At 41.8% G+C, this 19058-nt stretch overlaps 1 protein-coding gene across 2 annotated transcripts in view; it reads left to right on the forward strand.

The window, feature by feature from the left end:
* The window catches only part of plxdc2b (plexin domain containing 2b), a 69481-nt gene that overhangs the window by 27680 nt on the left and 22743 nt on the right, over positions 1 to 19058 (forward strand). For both annotated transcript variants that reach the window (XM_061757790.1, XM_061757791.1), the window contains exons 2-4: positions 4078 to 4316; positions 12809 to 12955; positions 14880 to 14949. In XM_061757790.1, coding sequence (XP_061613774.1) covers positions 4078 to 4316; positions 12809 to 12955; positions 14880 to 14949 — 456 coding nt within the window. The remainder of the gene's footprint in view (positions 1 to 4077; positions 4317 to 12808; positions 12956 to 14879; positions 14950 to 19058) is intronic.

The raw sequence follows: 19058 nt of genomic DNA on the forward strand, positions 1-19058 counted from the left end.
TAGTCAGTGTAGAGTGTGTCTCCTCAAAATAACCCAACACGCAGCCATTAATATCTAAACCACTGGCAACAAAAGTGAGTACACCCTAAATAAATAAAACAAAGCATTTACAACAATGTGATGGGTGTATTTGCTCTTGTGATGTATATGACTTATTCCCACATCTGGAAAAAATATGGATACAATCCATCTCATAAAGCATGAGAATTTTCAGTGAAGAGAAGCAAAACAGGCAAAGAAGTGGCTGAAGCAACACTTACATCAGCCTCATTTGTATTTTGCTGCTGAGAAAAGCTCTTTTCTTTTGGATGCAATGCAGCAACAGTGTTCCTTTCTCATTTCTTATGTCAGCTTCCCGTCAGCGATGGTGAGTCGGGTGGGAAACAAGCGGATAAAAAGTGGGTGCAGACAAGACCTCCATTCTGCAGCTTTATGACCTGCTAAATGTCCTTGAAAGGTTTTAGGTGGAACAAAATTACGGTGGGCTGTCGCGTTGTGTGAATCAGACGCGTTGACAGCTAAGGGTCTGGCCAATAAGGCTACGAAGCTATGCGGAGGCCCTCAAAGGAGACGTAAGAAGAGGAAAGATTTGCTTTCACGCACAAGCTAAGGAATAGTCCCACACTGAGGCGACACTTTATCCCCCCAGGGGGGTCATTTTAGGTGTCCCTCGATGGCTCTTCCAGGCATGACAAATGATGCAGACTCTGTAATTATACACAGTGTGAGTAAATCAAAGAGAAGAGAAACACAGGTTCTCCTTTTAATGTCAAGAGTGACTCATTGGTGACCACTCTTAGTGAGTTGCTGGGAAAAATGCTGTCATTAATTCAAAGCCACTACAGTATAGTGAAGTTTTTTTAGTACCTGCTGTTTGCCAGCTTTCCATCATACATTGACGAAGTGATGATCCTTTAAAGGAGACCTTTTTTTCTTTCTGGGGCCATTTCAGTTTGTCTGCAGTCGTCTGAGGGTCATATTAAATTCATGAAAATGGGATGCAACAAAGGTATACGAAGTGAACCTCCACCTTTTTGTAGTTCGCTATTCACGAAGTCACCTATTCACTTTCTTTTTAAATATTTTTTGGTGGAACCTAACCTCAGTTATTCACGTTTTTTTGTGCTCGTTTCTGGAATGTCTTGTTACACCACAAGATGCCGCCAAAGCCCTGGCTACTAGAAAAGTAGTAAGTGTCAAGGAAATATCTTGAAGTGATACATCTCGACTGTTCTAAAATATTATTTATACGTATATGTTACACATATGCATTGCATTTTAATCTGTAAGTCATTTATTTTTCAGGGTAATTTTGCAAGATTAGTTTGAAATGATATTAACGTGTTTTAAGATCATAGTTTGTTGTATCTTTATTATTTCAAGTTAATTAGTAAACCCAGTCAAGCCTGTGGAGATAATGCAAACGCCACAAAGAAAGGCTGGAGTTGAGGTTCGAACCCAGAATGTCAGATCTGTGAGGCAGCCATGTCACCTGTGAGCCAGCCCCTTGTGGAATAATGCAGTTTACTTTTTAAAATTCAATTTCAAGTTCCTAAATGAAACGGTGTGGTGTCAAAATGTTTATTATGAATAGATTGTCATATATTCTGGACATAATAAGCAGATGGAGCCAAATATTAAGGCGCAACTGAGAAAAGTGCTTTCAATGAGTTATCACTTTGGGATGGGTTTAACATACAGTATAACAGCGCTTTGCGGTGCATGACATGCATGGATACATTTGGATGTTGTAATGCATACAGTATGTAACGAATAAAGTCTCTGGGCTCGCTTCCATTGAAGGCTTTATCGTTTTAGGATATGGGAAAATCTTTGAATTAATGACAGAGAAACTGACCTTTCATTTCATCGTCTTGTCATGATTGTTTTGTCATATCGTCGTAATCCGTCTGTCGCTAAATGTGCCAGGATTTATGGTTTAGTCTGTGGTCCTGGCTCAAGTTTGTTCATCAATCATCCCGGTCTCTCTTTCATATGTTCTCTATCTTCTTTGAGCTATATGCATCATCTCCACCAGTTTAGTGGTGTTACTGTGCTCCATGCTTATCATTGGGGTCACCATGCAATGCACTGGTTCTCAAACAGACCCCCGGTGGTCCATCAGCCATAACTTGGCGGTCTGTAAAAATAATTTGCAATACATTACATCATATTATTTTTAAAAACTCCCATACGTACATATGGGGACGGGCGCACCAATTAATTCATAATAAACCAATTACTACTCCCTACCTTATTGCTGGGCCAATTAAAAGCTCTGATATGTTTGTCTAGTCTCACAAATCTGATATCCCTTCATGTGAGCAATATTTCTAGCGCTCTCGCGCTCTTTTTCATCGAGAGTTGTATGGCAACCTCGGCAGGATATTTTCGGCTTGGAAGCACATAACTTGGGCAAAGTTTCCTTTGTGGATGAATCTCTGGTTTTGTAACATGTACTACAAATGGGCCCCATGTCTTTGGCACTGTTCAGCACGATTGACGCTGTAATTTCCTTCCACGGGGCTCCTTTCTCGTCATATGGAAAACAATGTGAAAATGATTCCGCTCATGTCATCGTTTTCTTCGTAGGAATTAAAAGTCACTTTTTTGAAAAGTTGTTGCTCGAGGGGTCGGAAAACTCGCTAAGTTGGCAACACTGACTGTGCTTTTGTAAACTAGCTCTGCATTCGCATCCATGTAGGCCATGTAAGCAGGAGGGTGTCATGGGTGGGTGTTCCGGTTGTTGTCTTCCCCCTGTCTTGTACACACCAGCTTCTGAGAGCATCTTCACCACCTCTGCCTCGTTCACCCTAATTACCCCTTGCATTTAACCTCGTGTCTTTCTAGTCGCCAGTTCGCCAGTCGCGTTCCAGCATTCCTTGTTTCCACGTCACAGACTCACAGTAAGACTAGACCCTGTTCCGATTATCGACCTCGCCTTTTTGCCTCACGTTTTTGGATACTGCTGCCTTTTTTGGATTGTCTGCCTGTGTACCGACCTCTGCCCGTATATTAAACCTCTCTTTTTTTAAACTGTCCATTTGTTTTAGAGTCGTGCATTTTTGGTTTTACCGAGTACCGTTTGGTATGCTCTGCATGGGACAATATGCCCTTATGGGCAACCTGTTTTGCAATTCACTTTGCATTGATGCTGTGTGTTTGTGTGCCTGTTGTGTGTTCACCTACTCACAGTCCTAACTGTATCTGGCTTCAAAGTGCAGCTCACGGACATGGTAAACTTAAAACCATAATAAGCAAAATTTGAAGAAGCACTTAATAACCCTAACCCTTTATTCAACTCTGAATGAATTTCTTTTTCACTGTTGAATACAACGACAAGTGTGTGACAACTGTTGACAGATATTTTACGGTCACAAGAGTTAAAGTTAACCTGTGCAGTGAAAGCATTTATTGCTGAGGATTTGCAGCCCTTTTCTGTGGTCGGAAATCTGTGGTTAAGTTACTTTATGAAAACCATACCGAACTGTGGCTCAAAAACTGAGGTACATACCGTACCATTGGTTACCTGTACTGTCCCGCCCCTAGTAAGTAGTGGACAGAAACGTTAGCACAATTTGAACTACGAAATCCATCCGTCCATTTTCTGAGCCGCTTCTCCTCACTAGGGTCGCGGGCGTGCTGGAGCCTATCCCAGCTATCATCGGGCAGGAGGCGGGGTACACCCTGAACTGGTTGTCAGCCAATCGCAGGGCACATACAAACAAACAACCATCCGGCCTCACATTCACACCTACGGGAAATTTAGAGTTGTCATGCATGTTTTTGGTGTCATGCATGTTTTTGGGATGTGGGAGGAAACCCACGCAGGCACGGGAGAACATGCAAACTCCACACAGGTGGGGCCGGGGATTGAACCCCGGTCCTCAGAACTGTGAGGCAGGCGGTCTAACCAGTCTTCCACCGTGCTGCCCTACGAAATCCAATTTTTTTAAAAAAAGATTTTTTTTTCATGATAAATAAAGTTGAATTTACGGATTGACTCAATTAATCACTCAGTCCTAGTACTAACAAACTAATTAACATTAACCGCTAACATTCTTGCCTCCTCCTCAGGGGTCGCTTACTCCTATGTGCATGGTAGGCAAGTGGTGAAAGAGGATGTGGCCGTGGACATGAAAACACATGCGCACCGCTGGAGGAGATGGCTTCCGAACAGCCTGCGGAATAAGGACAGTAACAGGGCCAGTCAGGAGCAGGAACGTGACAAAGAGGAAGCGGCGCAAGAAGAAGAGGCCGAGCGCTTCCCGGACCTGTTGTCCGTCGAGGACACTGGCAACAGCTCACAAATTGAGGTGGGTTGCTATGTCTGCATGTATGCCAGGTTAGGCTTGTGAGGATAAGTGGTACAGAAAATGGATGGATGGATATTATTTGGGCCTGAGCACCTGGCAGTGGGGGTCCAGAATCCGAACGTCTAAAACTCACTTACAGCCCCCTAGAAAGTTAACCAAAAAATAAAATACAAAAAATCAGCCCCCGACACCAGTTTCACAGATTGACATGATACTTGGTGGACATGTCTGTCAGAACAGGATGCGCCAAAGTCTCAAAGACCCATGCATAAAATTGATCAGTAAGACGACCATTTTTGACAAATTCCATGGGATCCTAATAAGGACTTTGTTCAGGTATCCTATACACCTGGGAGATTGTTTTTATTTGATTGTTTTATATTTATGCCATAAAAGTTTTTTCCGTACAAATCTTGTATTTACTGTAATTAGGACTTTACTGGTTCGTTAGCGAAGGTTAGTGATAAACAAAACTGCTTTTCGACTGTGCAATGGGATGAGAGAATCTCTCTCAAAGGTTCTGAACTCCTTCGTCCATGCTAGTACCATGATGTCTAGGATAATTCTTGCCCAGAGGACTTAGCTCAACTTCCCATAGTTGACGTCCTGTTTTGTCTTCCGTAAGCTGGGAACACACATCCTCAAATCCAATAATTGATTATTGGATGTCTCTAAAAGATTATCCTGAGCAATTATCCTGTGGTATGGGGTGTGTCAAGACTGTTTTTTCTTCCCCAATCTACTTGGAAAAAAGATGGGGCAAACAAATATTTAATGTTGTTTTGACTTCTGCGTTAGCATAGGTTAGTGATAGATTACAGCATGACAAACCATAAGGGATCGAAAAACATTTTTGTAAATAATTGCTTTGTAATATTGTAATTTGTTTCTGGTGAAGAAATGATTTGGACCAATATCCCTCAAAAACTCTTGCTGTTTATAATTAAGCCACCACTAGACTAAAATAACATCTACGACGCAAACATGGGAAAACTGTTTATATGGAGTTAAATGATTGTGCTCTCGTAGAGCAACTTCCATTAAAAACCTCACTGCCTGGTGAGGAGCTCATTTATAGAAAATTAATCCATAAAGTCCGCTGCGAAAAGTATTCCGTCCTCAGCAGCAGCTGCTATAAATTGCTCCAGACGATTAGATGTTTGCAAATGAAGTGCATGGATTGATATTTTATAACAAATTAAGAATAGGGGGCCTCATTTCTTCACCCACCTTATGCAGGGGGTGGGTTTCTAAATTGGAACCAGACACCAGAGCATGAAATTAACCCAGTGAGGCACAAAGGTTGGTGAAGCTACTGGAAATTAATGGCCGAGGTCTGTTTATGGGACTATGTAAATTAAAGGTACCAGGGCCACATATGCTCTGCTGTGGCGCCACGGTTTGCGCGCGGCATCGACGCGCTTGGCCCGTAATGATGCCCGCCTCCCTCGGGGGGTCGAGGCAGCTCATTATGTTTTTTTTTTTCCTCAACACCTTCTAATCTTGATGGGTTCACAAGCCCCGTGTCTCTAGCGAGGGAGGGAGAAGGAGCTTTGATCGTCAGCTGTAAGCGTCCAAACACACACGTGCACACACACACACACCCAGACATGGAAACACAGCCATTTAACCATACATTTACATTGTACGCACCGTAAACACGCACAGCCCTCTACTTAAAAGAAGGGCGCAATGCACAAATGGAAAAACAGTGTAAAACAGGTAATCACATATTTATATTTTTAAAATTTGGTCAGAGAGTAGGAACTCATATTTGGTTGATAAAAAGTTATTTACATGTGGACAAAACCACACAAGGGTCCTGGCTGATAGGAAAGGAGTAATTGGTGTCCAGGAAGTATGTTGAAGTGATATACAGTATATCGACTGTGAGACAGATTTTTGTATATCAGGGAGGAGGTAAGTTTAGTGTGTTGCATCCACAAGTGAAAATCCTGTTACTGTCTTTACGGGCTAATTTAACTCGTCAGCGAGATCCAGCCCGCTGTTTGGCATACACTAGCCGGTGAGAGGACAAGAGGCTGCCACCCGGTCCTCATGGTAATGAAAGCTGGAGTCCTCATTGGCCTAGCAGTACATGGAGCGGAACCAGCGCTGGCTCACTTGCATGAGACAGGGCTAGCCCCTAAAAATAGTTCCCATAGGTGTGAACGTGAGTATGAATGTGGTGTGAATGCGGCGGTTTGTCTATTTGTCTCTATTGACTGGCGACCAATCCAGGGTGAACCGTGCCTTCTCTTTCATCCCTCTGGATGGATAATGATTTATTAAAGAATTTTTTTTCCAAAGAGCACCCAGCACAGACGTCAAGTTTGTTTGGATCTGCTGAATCGCTGTTAACAGTCACTTATTACACTTTTCCCCTCCATCACCTTTATGGCCGCTTTACACCACTGAAGAAATCCCTCCATCTTTTTTATGGACTCTGCATTGTGGTGGGAGGCTGTGTTTGGATTAACCGGTGCCACCCGGCCAGCTTTGGATCCCTCACCTGGAAATGCTGGTTTATAACAATGGCGGCACCGTGACAGCAGACGGGGTGACGCCTGGATGGCTGTGAATCACTGAGCTCTCCAGATCATTAAAGTCCGAATTAAACCGGTCCTGCGTTCAAGATGGCATCGAACAATAAGGCAAGAAGAATAAATTGTGAGCCTGAGTCAGTAGGATTCAATTGGAGAGTGATAGCGTCCATTTTCAGGCTTCTTCAGATATGCTGAGATTAATATTCCATACTGGTTAAACAGGGTACACACATGCCAAAAGACATCTTAAACAAGTTTTTAAATGTGGGGGACTCCAAAAATTGGTAAGTGGCTCGGCCGAACTCTGTGTTAACCACATACATAAGGATTTGCGATTGTAAATAATGAACAGGTTTACGATTGTCGGCCTTGACAATTTTCCGAGCAGTTCGGGGAGGACAATTCACTCTTAACACACCCCACACCACAGAATAATCGCTGAGGATAATCTTTCAGAGACAGAATCAGGCCTTTGCTGACTTTGATCTGAAGAGAGGAAAAATGCCCAAATCAGGCAAGATTATCGTTACGTGTGTGCCCTGCTTTAACTGCTTGCATACCCCCCATCCCCACACACCCCGACCCCCAAAGAGCTTCTCAGTTCATTCTGCTTTCTTTGCTTCCAAAATGGTTACTAGATATGTACCGTATTACTGGACTAAACTCATGTACACACAAGTCACTATGTACTTCTGTGTAACCAAGGGTGTACCTCATGGTTCGGTTCTCCTATTCATTTGTTTTCATCACAAATTTAAACCAAAACCTGCCCAATGTAAACTCACCGTCTTGTGCGGTGTCTATCACAGGTCAGAATACTAAAACATTAGTGTCTCGATGCAGATATGTTAATATTTTAATCACTGGCTTTCTCTCCATTAGGCAAATTTTATATTTACATTTTACAAATGTTGCCTTTCCAGAAACAGACATATGGCTTAGGATCTTTTAATAGGACTGCTTACATATTTTAACCTCATTAACCTTATTTTATAATGTTAATAATATGGTGTGAAGACCGTCTTAAATTTTATTTGTCTTTGTCCATATCGGGCAACATAAATCGGTGTAAATTTACATTTGGTTGGTGTTGTGACCGTGACTCCCCAAAATTGGCTTTTTTGAAAATTCAGCAGCCAAAGCCCTTATCACTGAGGAGCATGAAGTTTGGTGGGCATGTCTATCATGAGTAGAAGCACAAAAAAGTCTCAAAAAACCTAAGCTTGAAAAAAAACACAGGAAGTCTGCTATTTTCTTTTGAAGACATTTTTCAGGGGCCATTCAAGAACAAACTGAGAAATTCTGTTCAATTTCTACCATATTTGAAAAACTTATACCATCCCACAACTACAGCATACTCCAGAGTGAGCATTGAATTTCCCCATGAGGGATTAAAATGAGTATAATAAATAACGATACATGAACTAAATAAAAAATAGACAGATGGGACAATGCTAAATATAGAGAATTTTGAGTTTCTGTGATTGTGTGCAGCTGTAGCAAGTTTGAAGTCATAAAACAAGAAACTCTAATAACTCAGGTCAGTTCTGTCATTGGGCAGTTTCACGATGTCATTATGCCAGTCTTGAACAGGAGGCCTTTTAATCAAAATGAATTTTTTACACATTAAATAAATGTTTAAAAAAACATGTCTCACCAGGATAATGCATAAATATTCAGGGTCTAATGGTTAATGTATTCACTTTCAGATTTTTCAGTAAGGAACATTATGTAGAGTACTGGGGCGTACTAAGTTCCCACACTGTACATACAGTGTTAGGTAATGGATAGGAAGCTAAACGTTACTCAGTAAACAAATACAGTGCAGCTCAGCCTCTGGCAAGTGGACTTTGCATATTTCAAGCTGTTATATATTATTAAATATCCCTTTTTTCAATTCTATTATATAAATGGTTACATTATGTTTCATTGTATTTGCAGTTTTTAATGTTTTATTTTAAATAAGTATCTTTTGCATTTTGCTCCCTTACTCTAATTTTAACCTTAAAATCAAGGTACGCACTGAAATGGGATTTTTGGCGTACCGTTACACCCATAATAAATATCAATACGCATCAGCATTACATTGAGTATAAGCTCAACACGATTGGGATGGTTGGCCAACAATTTATACTGTAGCTTGAACATCTGCTCGTGTCCATACCAAACGAGCTGACGTGGGGCGCTGACCTCGGACCTGGCAAACAGTTTGAAAAATCCGCTCGCAGCTGTCTGTCACCATTTGGGAGTCTGCTCTCCGAGCGGCATAAATACACAAACAGGCAGTGGAGCAGAGCGTATGCTGTGGCCCACTCCCTGCTGGATGTTACCATCTACCCCCTCCTCCTTTTCCAAATACTGAATCGTATGTCAACGCTGCAGGCCGACACCGCTTAGGAGGGCCCAGACAGACATATTCCTCCCTGTGCGCCATCTCTAAGCACCCGCGTGCATTCCGTGGCCTCATTTTCACACCCTGCTGCTCATATTTACACTACGTGCGGCCTGTCTTGAGGCTATACCCGATGTCAGACATGACGGTTTGCCAGGAAAAGCAAACTGGAGTATGTGGGGTCCGACCAGGGACCTGATTGTGTGGGTCGTTCTAATGTGCGGTAATGGGGGGTGTGCTTTACGGTGGTGAGATTTCATGTCTGCGGTCACTCACACAGAGGCTCTTTTGAGGGGGGAATTCCCAAAGCTCGGGTTCCCAGTGATACTCTTACCTTCAGTGCGCTTTAGCTTCAAAACAGGCTGGGAATGGAAGGTGGTACTGGCAGGAGATAAAGTGGAGTGATACATTTGGTATCGCATGCTTAAGTAGTTGATGGAGAGACAACCATATAAACAAGGACACCATTTCTCTTTCTAGCAGGCGTTGGCATTGACTAGATAAACTGAAATGGATTGCTTGATGGAAACATCGGCATCCACATTTTCAAGTCCAGAACAGCTTGGACCTTGGAAGTTATTCGAGTTTTGTGGTTTTTGGTGATTCATCAGACTATGTCGCCATACTCCACACGCAATGATCAAAACTCGTATTGTTCACAATTTAGCATTGCCTATCTGTAGTGTCTCATTCAAATTTGGTAGCAACGCAACAAAATCTCTGAGTAGTTTGTATTTGAAGGACTCTGGAAAGTGGTGAAAATTACCCTAAAATGGCTGGTTCAAACCAAAATGGAAGGATTCCTGTGTCTTTTTGGACATGGCTTTTTGAGACTTTTTTGTAACCCTAGCCATGATGGACATGTCGACCCAATTTCCTGTTGCTAAGTGAAAGCTCAAGTATCTCTTCCGGAAATTTGTAGTTGAGTTATGGGAGTTTTGTGTTTTGGGGGATTCATCAGAATTAGCCACCTTGCTCCACCAACATGCAATGATGAAAACTGGAATTGCTCACAACTTACCATTGCATCTTGCTACATTTCCCAACATTTATTTGGCCAAGGGACGTACTGTATTTTACATTTAAAAATCTCATGGCACACCATCAGACAAAAATGTCAGTATACATATGGTACAGTATGTAGTATACTTGAATAATGGTTGCTAAAGAGCAGTTCTGCTTGTCACTATATGTATAATTTTTTTTGATAAAGAGAAATTAGATATTTTCCAAAAGCACAGTGGGTGGGAATCACTGGTCAGGTATATCAGGTATAGCCTATCTCTAGTGTCTGATTCAAATTTGGTAGCAATCGGACAAAATCAGTAGTACTTCGTTTATGAAGTATCCCAGGAAATACCCAAAATGACCCAAAACTGTCCGCTTCAAACCGAAATGGCAGATGTCATGTGTCTTTTCGGGCATGGGTTCTTGAGACTTTATGTGGGTCTACTCACGATAGACCTGCCTATCTAAAAATAAAGCAATTTTAAGAGCCCATTGCAAAGCAAGGGACCAATCAAGCTGGTCTAAAAAGCCCCTAAAAAGCAGGCTGACATTTCAGGATTGTCTCTCATCAGAGAAACATTGGAGCAATGCTTGTGAAAAGTCCACACTTGTATTGTTTCCTGCACAAAATTAGGAAGAAGCGCTCATGTCACAGGATTTCCTGTTGCTTGCCTCCTCCAGCCCTGCGGGTCGAATAGGATGCCTCACAGCTGTGCCTTTTAGCTCAAAATCCTTGTTAAAAACTTTGTGTTTCAGGGACCAGACTTTTAAAAGGGATCTCTTTAATCGGAACTCCCACAGCATAGTTGACATTTGGACACATAGTTGTTGTTTGTTCAGAGTGTCCACACTTAGTTTGACCAAAATGCCAGTAGAGCAATGTTAATTAAAGCAAAAACCTTGCTAGATAAGACTTTCCTTTAGAGAATACATTCCATGCCTCTACATAATATTAGCCTTGGACTATGAGACTTGAGATGAGAAATAGCTCCATTACAAGCAGGTGTTTCTCTCAGTGATGTGATTTGAGCCAACACAGCCAGGCGCCTTTCATCAGCGCTAACGCAGACAAATCAAGTCAGAAGAAGAAACACCCCACCGGGGCAGCCTGAGTCGGCGTTTTTTAGGAGAGGGAAGTCATAAAAGGGTTCAAGCGTCCATACGATAAGCACAGGATGTTTTGGGAGATGGTCTGAGAAGGAGGAGGAGTACTAAAGGTCAGAGATGGACACCTGGTGACTTGTCCCTGCTAGGGCCAGGGAAGATTGGTGGGAGGGGGCTGTCATCCGGCTGGGGACTTGACCAAACTGCATTCTGCCCTTAAATGTTAAGCTATGCTGTGCAAAGGCCCTCTTGAAATGTTGTTTTTTCATTATTACTTCAGTGAACCCACGTTCATTGTGGTGGATACGTTCCAGACCCACCCTTTTTGGTGAAAATCTATGATAAAGAGAGAGCACATGCATTTTTTGTTTTTAGTTTTACTGCTCATACATGCTTTAAGCACATTCAAACTTATTAAAACACTTTTTAAACACATTGTAAACATATTTGAACACGAAAAAAATTGGGTGATGGGTAGCGTGTGACGTCAGCGAGTCTGTGTGAGTTTCTGGGCTGCGAGCTGTGGCTGACAGCAGCTGCAGTGTGAGTGTGCTCATTGTGTTTGTGTGTTACTGTTCTCTAGGCGTTCATTAAATGGCAGAAATGTGCGACGGCTCTCCTTTCCAACATGCGAGGGCATTACACTGAGTAATTATACTGTAAAAACCCCCAAACTCATTGCTATAAACTGCAGAGTATAGCAGGGACAAACAAACACACACAGACAGATACGTTCCACCAAAAAGCTGCAATACAGCAGAGCGCGAACAATGAACCACGGTATAGCGGGGGGACACTGTAGCTGCTTATCCAAAACTTGTGCTGTTAGCTTAAGCTAATTTGTGTAGCTTAAGCTAAATGCAGCTCCATTTACCTTTTTTCTGACAGCAGGGGCATTTCTGCATGAGTGCCTTTGCATGATCGTGTTTCAGACTCTGGTCGTTGCTTGAAAGTGACTGTGGCTCTACATAGAGGCTAGCTCAGCGGAGGAACTCTGGTTATTATGTTAATTAGCAACAGTGGGGTGGAAGTAAAAAACTGCTCGCTCACAGACACATTTCCTTAAATCCGGCAGACAACAAAAGATTTACTTGGTGATTTAATTTCCACCTGATGGGTGGGTGCCCCAGAGACACCATTAATTGTATATGATACTAAAAAGTCAATTTTACATAATATGTTCCCTTATAATTTGAAATGACATTATTCCGTATAGGCGGAATACGACAGCAAAGTTGGACCACTCGCCATAAAACATAGATCTCTACTTTGAGTCCTCCATCTGGCGCTCCTCCAACAGATGTGGGGATCTAAACCACTTGATGCACGGATTGCATTCCAATGACAACATAGAAGAAATTAAATTGCAATTTCTAATTGGGTGTTTATATTGCATACACAAGGAGGGTCTTCATCTTGTGTTGTTTCTCTCCCACACGCAGGAGGACACAGATCACAACTACTACACATCCAAAATTTACAGCCCGGCGGAGCCAACAAGCAGTGGTTTGTGGGTAAACATTGAGCAGATGGACAAGGAGAAAGTGAAGATACATGGGATTCTGTCCAACACGCACAGACAAGCAGCAGTAAGTCCACAAACGACAACCTGAGGAGGATTTGTCACATGAAAGAGTCACATGTTAATTGATTTTCCTACGTTTGGATGTTTGGTTTTGATATTATCCAGATTCTGACGGAAACATTTGGGTCATAGACGGGGGGGGGGGGGGGGGGGGGGGGCAATTTGAGGGCATTTGGGCTTTGAGAAAATCAATTAGTCAAAAACAGTAACAAACATACCAATAGCTGGAAATAATAAGAAGCTTGAGCCCTACTTTCCATCTGTGCCCTGCAGTTAAACTATGATTTACGTTTATAAAATGAAAGAAGTCGTCATTAATGCAATTTGGTGTTTGTGGTGGAATGCTAATATTAAATTACCCTGGTAAAATATCAATGGAAACTCGGGTCGCTCACAAGCTGCCGTGTGGAGTCAACTGAAAGGCAAAACTACAGTCCACATTTGATAGGATTTATCACAAAAGCAGTTATTTGCAGCAGGGTTTTAAAAATCACCTTGGACAATGAGCCTCATGCTGCTTTATCATGTCTAAAAACAAAAAGACACATTTCCATTACATGCTGCCCGGTGATATTAAAGTAAAAAAGCCATGAAAAGAGTTCTGCATTGTGCATTCTGCTCATTTTCCTTCAACTGGTGATGGATTGAGCCTCATTTGGTACAATGGAGCCTGGCATTGAGCTGATTCTCTTCCCTGGGGCAAAGTGGGGTCTGACTTTGACTTTTGTCCTGGGTGAAAATCGATAAGTGCATCTGGCCAGGGTCCTGAGATGAAGTGAAGCTATACGCGTTTCCATTCGGTAGCAGTGTTGCATTTCAAATTAACCAAGTTTCTAAGGCTGGCTTTACGGGTCCAATTTCAATTTAATGCCTTTATCTATATCCATGGGCATTTCACTTGACACATACTGTATCCCATAAGGCTGTGTTTACACTGACAGAACAGCTCAAAATTGCACATACAGTAAGTAACTTCGCAAGGGTTGTGACAACACGGGAGTAAAAAATAATACATAAATAATACAAATACAGTGCTGCCTTGAGATACAAGTGATCTGAGCACAAATTTGAGATTTGAGTGCTGTATGGAGGCAGGGAACTCAACACTTCACAACAGGCAGCAGTTTGGCAGACAATTCTTCAAAAAAACAACCACATAGCTTTCACTCCGCTTAGCTTAATGCTAACAAACAATACAAAATGCCATAGACGGGCTAACGGATAGTATCTGTGGTGGTCTTATAATGCTTTAAGCAACAGATATTTGAGCAAAAAAGGTGCATCACACAGGCAGACACACTGTACTTCGGAGTGTGGTCACAGAACGAATTGAACTCACAGAAAGCACGACTGTATTAAACTTTACATCGCGCTTAGCTGGCCTGGGCTGACTCTCTCCTCCATTGATTTTAACCTCCATATTACTCCACTGGCTGCCATATGCAATTGTTTTTGTAATTTAATTATGGACACCTCTCTAATGTAGCATATTTACACCATATTTAATTGTGTATGCTTTGGCTGTAGTCTAGATTTATAGCCGTTGTTTTTCAATGTGTTCATTTATGTATGTTGTTTGGCCAGATGCGGGTGTGTCTCCCTCACCAATCAGTGTGTTTCAATGATCGCGTTGATGGAGTGTATTTGATTTGGTCTTTCACACTCACGCTCATTGGCAGATATCTGATGCACATAAGATTTGAATCCACATTTGGAAGAGGCCTGAATCCGATCTGAAGATATTCAATTCCATGCATTTTCTTCCATTTATGCTGCCATGACTCATATTGATACAAAGATCGGATTTGCGTCAGCCTTAAACATAAAACTCAACGACATACTGTAGCTTCCATTCGCATCACGGCATCGCTCAAAATCTGACCTTCCTTCATTTAACGCCTCCTCTCGTCATCTTCTATCCCTCACAGAGAGTCAATCTGTCCTTCGATTTCCCTTTTTACGGACATTTTCTCCGTGAGATCACCGTGGCAACTGGCGGTAAGTCAACACAAGTCAGTAGTTCACTTTTAAATGTTGTTATTGGATATGCTGTCTATGCTACCAGGCTGCACGCAGACACATTTTACTGCACTGTGGTTTGGCAGAGGAATGTGGTCGGGATTTGTAAACTGCCAAGGCATTTATGAAATGTACAGTGTTGTGTGTATGTGTGTGACATTATTGTGCTTTTTTAAAGTATGGCTGCGGTGCGGCAACATCACAGCCACTAAGCACTGAAAAGAATCCAGCAGCAAAGGCGTTGAAAAAAAAAAAAAAAAAAAAAAAGTGTGTGTGTGTATATATATATATATATATATATATATATATATACACACACATTTTTTTTAAATTTTTTTTTTTAGGGCAAGAGTCTTCAACTCTTGACTAGCAGAGCTACCCTGCGTTCCTGACTATACTCCGGAGCCTCAAGTAGAAACAGCTAATAACAACCTGGCACACCTGTAACACTAATGCACATAGTAGCTGGATGGAAACATTTTTGATTGAATTTTGTTTAAGTTCACATACAAATGGTTTGTATATGCACCCAGTCCAGAGTGTGCCCTGGCATTTTGAGCGTAAGTCTGAATTAGTTATCTTCAAGCTTTTAGATGACTTTTGGTCAACTCAAACACTTTTATTCAGATGCTGAACACCTGTAATTCTTGCCCAAGGCTCCAGACCGAGCCCTGTCTGCTACTTGAGGGCTGAACTCAGGGACACCTGCACTGTTTTCTCTCAACTGCAGGAATGAGCGGCCCCAGACTCTGGTTGTGGCTTTCTCCATGGATCCAACTTTTTTTTCAAGTCAGGCATGATGTATGACTTTAACATACTTCCTTGATACCAATTACTACTTTCCTATTATCCAGTGCTTTGGCGCCATCTTGTGTCATCTGAGGGCATTAGAGAAAGAGCGCAACAATCGTAAATAGGTCAAGACAGATTCCACAGAAAAAAACGGTAGTTTATTCGTAAATAGTGAACCTCGAATTGGTGGTTCACGGTACTTTATCTTGTGTCCAATGAGCTCAAAGGTTCTTACCAGATAGCTGGCAGACGCACAGAGGACGGATATGAGCCGGACCAACGGGAAAGAGGTTAGAAAATAGGACAGCACGGAGCCAAAATTCTGGATGTGTAAGGAGAGACAAATAATTTTCCCCTCGATAAGCTTGTTTTACGCAGGCCGTCTGTGAGTACTGCTTTTTTTGGGAACGTCCAAAGAAAACATCAATCAGGAATTAGCGGGCCTGCTCGACTGAAGCTCCACTTTATTTGTGTTTTGACAGGCTCTTTTTGTTCCTCTCTGCCGCGCCGCCTGTTTCAGTTTGGGCTCGATGCTCTCCATCGATCACATCTGCTCTGGGTCGCCGGAGAGCGATCCCACGCATGTCCAAGAGTTTTTGTTTACTCGGGCTCTTTCATTATTAATTGATAGAAAAGCCATACGGTCAGTTCATTAAGTGCTTCCCAGAGGATGTGTGCACACATCCGTAAGTGATGGACCACATTTAGTTGGCCATAATAATAATACACCATTTTAGAGCCAGAAAGAACTCATCACCTTGTAGACCTTCATATAATCACAGTGGCGTTTATCATCCATCCATTACCGGGTCAGCACAAAGTAACACTACGCGGACAAAATTATTGGGACATATCTTAACAAATGTATAAGGCCAACACCCAAAAGTTTTTTTTTGCCAAAGCCCTATTTAACCAACATATTTTTAAAGCTAAAATATGATTATTACGTGACTGTTGTGAGCATTGTGGTTATGTGTTTGACTATTGAAATGTGCAACAGCAACTGTGACTCTCCCACGTGCAAGGGCATTGGTTAGTAAGTATACTGTAAAAATCCATAAAAACCAATAGCTTAAAAAATATCTGCCCTATCGAAGGGGTGTGAACAATGAACCGCGATACAGCGTGGGAACACTGTACATAGATTTTCATATTTACTGGTACAAAGAAAGTAAAGCACATTTGTATTACTTGATTAAGATGTTGAATTACACTTACAGTGGTGCCTTAACTGACGAGTTTAATTAAAACACCTGTATCTCAAATCATCTTTCCCTATTGAAAGAAATGAAAATGCCATTAATCTGTTTTGGCCCTTCCCAAAAACACTAATAAAAATTTTGTAACAAGTTTGTACCACGAAAATATCACTCGTCTCTAATGTACACTATAAACAACACGCTCATATCAGAATTAAATAAAATGTAAAGACATGAACAGTTTGTGGCTCATGTGTTCATGCTTTATACAATGGACATTTTTTCTAAAAGGAGAAAGAATAATTGTCCGTTAGTGTTGTTATGTTGTCTGTCTACATGTGTTGCTGCATCATTTGTGGTCAAATATACATTGCTTCATGAGTTTTAACTACTGCGACCGTGATGCTTTTTCCCCCCACACGCCGCTCTTTAGTCAAATTTTTGCTCGCAACTCAAGACAAAAAATTGTCAGCACAACAGCTCATATCTTTTGAAAAACTCATTAAGTCTTAGGTCTTAACTCTTAGGTCGAGGTACCATCCTGAACATATGAGTTTTAGTGGCTCAAATTTGGGAATTAATAGGTGAATTGTCTTTGAGAGTCTTCATCCCTGTTCAAAATGGTAAAATGTTGAGATATTGCCGAAATGGAAAGATTATACATTAAGCCAATTCAAGATTATGGAGGGTGTTTTCCCATGGGTGTGTTTTCTTCCATTAAATTTTTGTTGCTGTTTTGGCTTTGTCTCAATACATTTGCATTAATCATGTATCTGTTGTATGTACTATATCCTACTAACAAACAGCGGGGTACTGATTTCCCAAATTTCATGGAGAAGAAGAAGACAAGAAGAAACATACAGAGTGGTGACAATGAGCACAGATGCTAAACTGAAACGGAGGGAAAGAAGTGAGGAGTCAAAGCCTTAGAGGACCTGCAGGTGGAAGATAGCTGCCTCCACCTCCTTCTCATCCTCACTCTCCACCTTCCATCTCTGTCTGGAAGAAGGCTTTCTTATCGGCTCCCCGCCACCCAAATGCTTTTTTTTCAAGACGCCACCTTGACATCGCCATTGGGCAAAACAGCAAGCAGTGATCATTATAAGAGATGCGTGGGATTTTACTTTTTTAGTTATTCCACTCAGATGTAACAGAGCATCTCCAGGATATTTGGCCAAGAGTTATCTTTGAGGATCTTTGATGTGATAATAGCTGGCTGGCGGTTGTGGTTTTCGTCGTCAAGACTCAAGAGTGGAAAATTGCCACGCTGCCTCACCTTGTGTCTTCTAACTCCTCAATCCCCCCGACACTTTACACACACACACACACACACTTAGGAGCTGGTTACACCACTTTTAACCGAAAATGTTTGAAAACAGTTTCATTCCGGCGGTTCCATTAAAGCAGGTTCTCAATCTATAGTGCGTCAAAAGCGCATATTTTATATTCTTCTATAATCTCAGAGCATACCACCAAACAAAACTGTTATAAAAACTACTGTACATAGTGGTACCTTGACTTTTGTTTTAAAAAAAAGAAAACTAGCATTGTATTGCAAAAAACATACTGAAACATAGTATAAGAGAATGTAAAGAAATAAGATGGTTTTAAAAAGTGTAACTACTGTACGTATGTAGTATTCGTGTGTTGCCTGTGTGCCTTTAAGGGGTGTGTCCTAGTGAGCGATGGCAGGAGCTGGAGTTGGTGAGTCTGTGTGTGAGCGTCTGGGTGTGAGTTGTGGCCTGCAGCAATTCCTTGCCAGTATTCTCGTTTTTATGTGTTTGTCCCATTCAATTAACGGCTGTAAGCGCATTAGCGACCGTGGCTCTCCTTGCCCACATGCAAGAGCATTACAATACCCTGATTGCAAATTATTTTATTTTTTTATATTACACCGCATCCAAAGCTCCCTCTTAACTCCCACGTCCATGTTAGGTTAATCGAAAACGAAATTGTCCAGAGGTGTGAATGTGAGTGTGAATGGTTGTTTCACTATTTGTGCCCTGTGATTGGCTGGCGATCAGTCCAGGGTGAACCCTGTCTCTCGCCCAAAGTCATCTGGGATAGGCTCCAGCTGATCCGCGACCCTAATGAGGA

Source organism: Phyllopteryx taeniolatus, chromosome 20, assembly GCF_024500385.1.
Source record: "Phyllopteryx taeniolatus isolate TA_2022b chromosome 20, UOR_Ptae_1.2, whole genome shotgun sequence".
NCBI classification, from domain to species: Eukaryota; Metazoa; Chordata; class Actinopteri; order Syngnathiformes; family Syngnathidae; genus Phyllopteryx; species Phyllopteryx taeniolatus.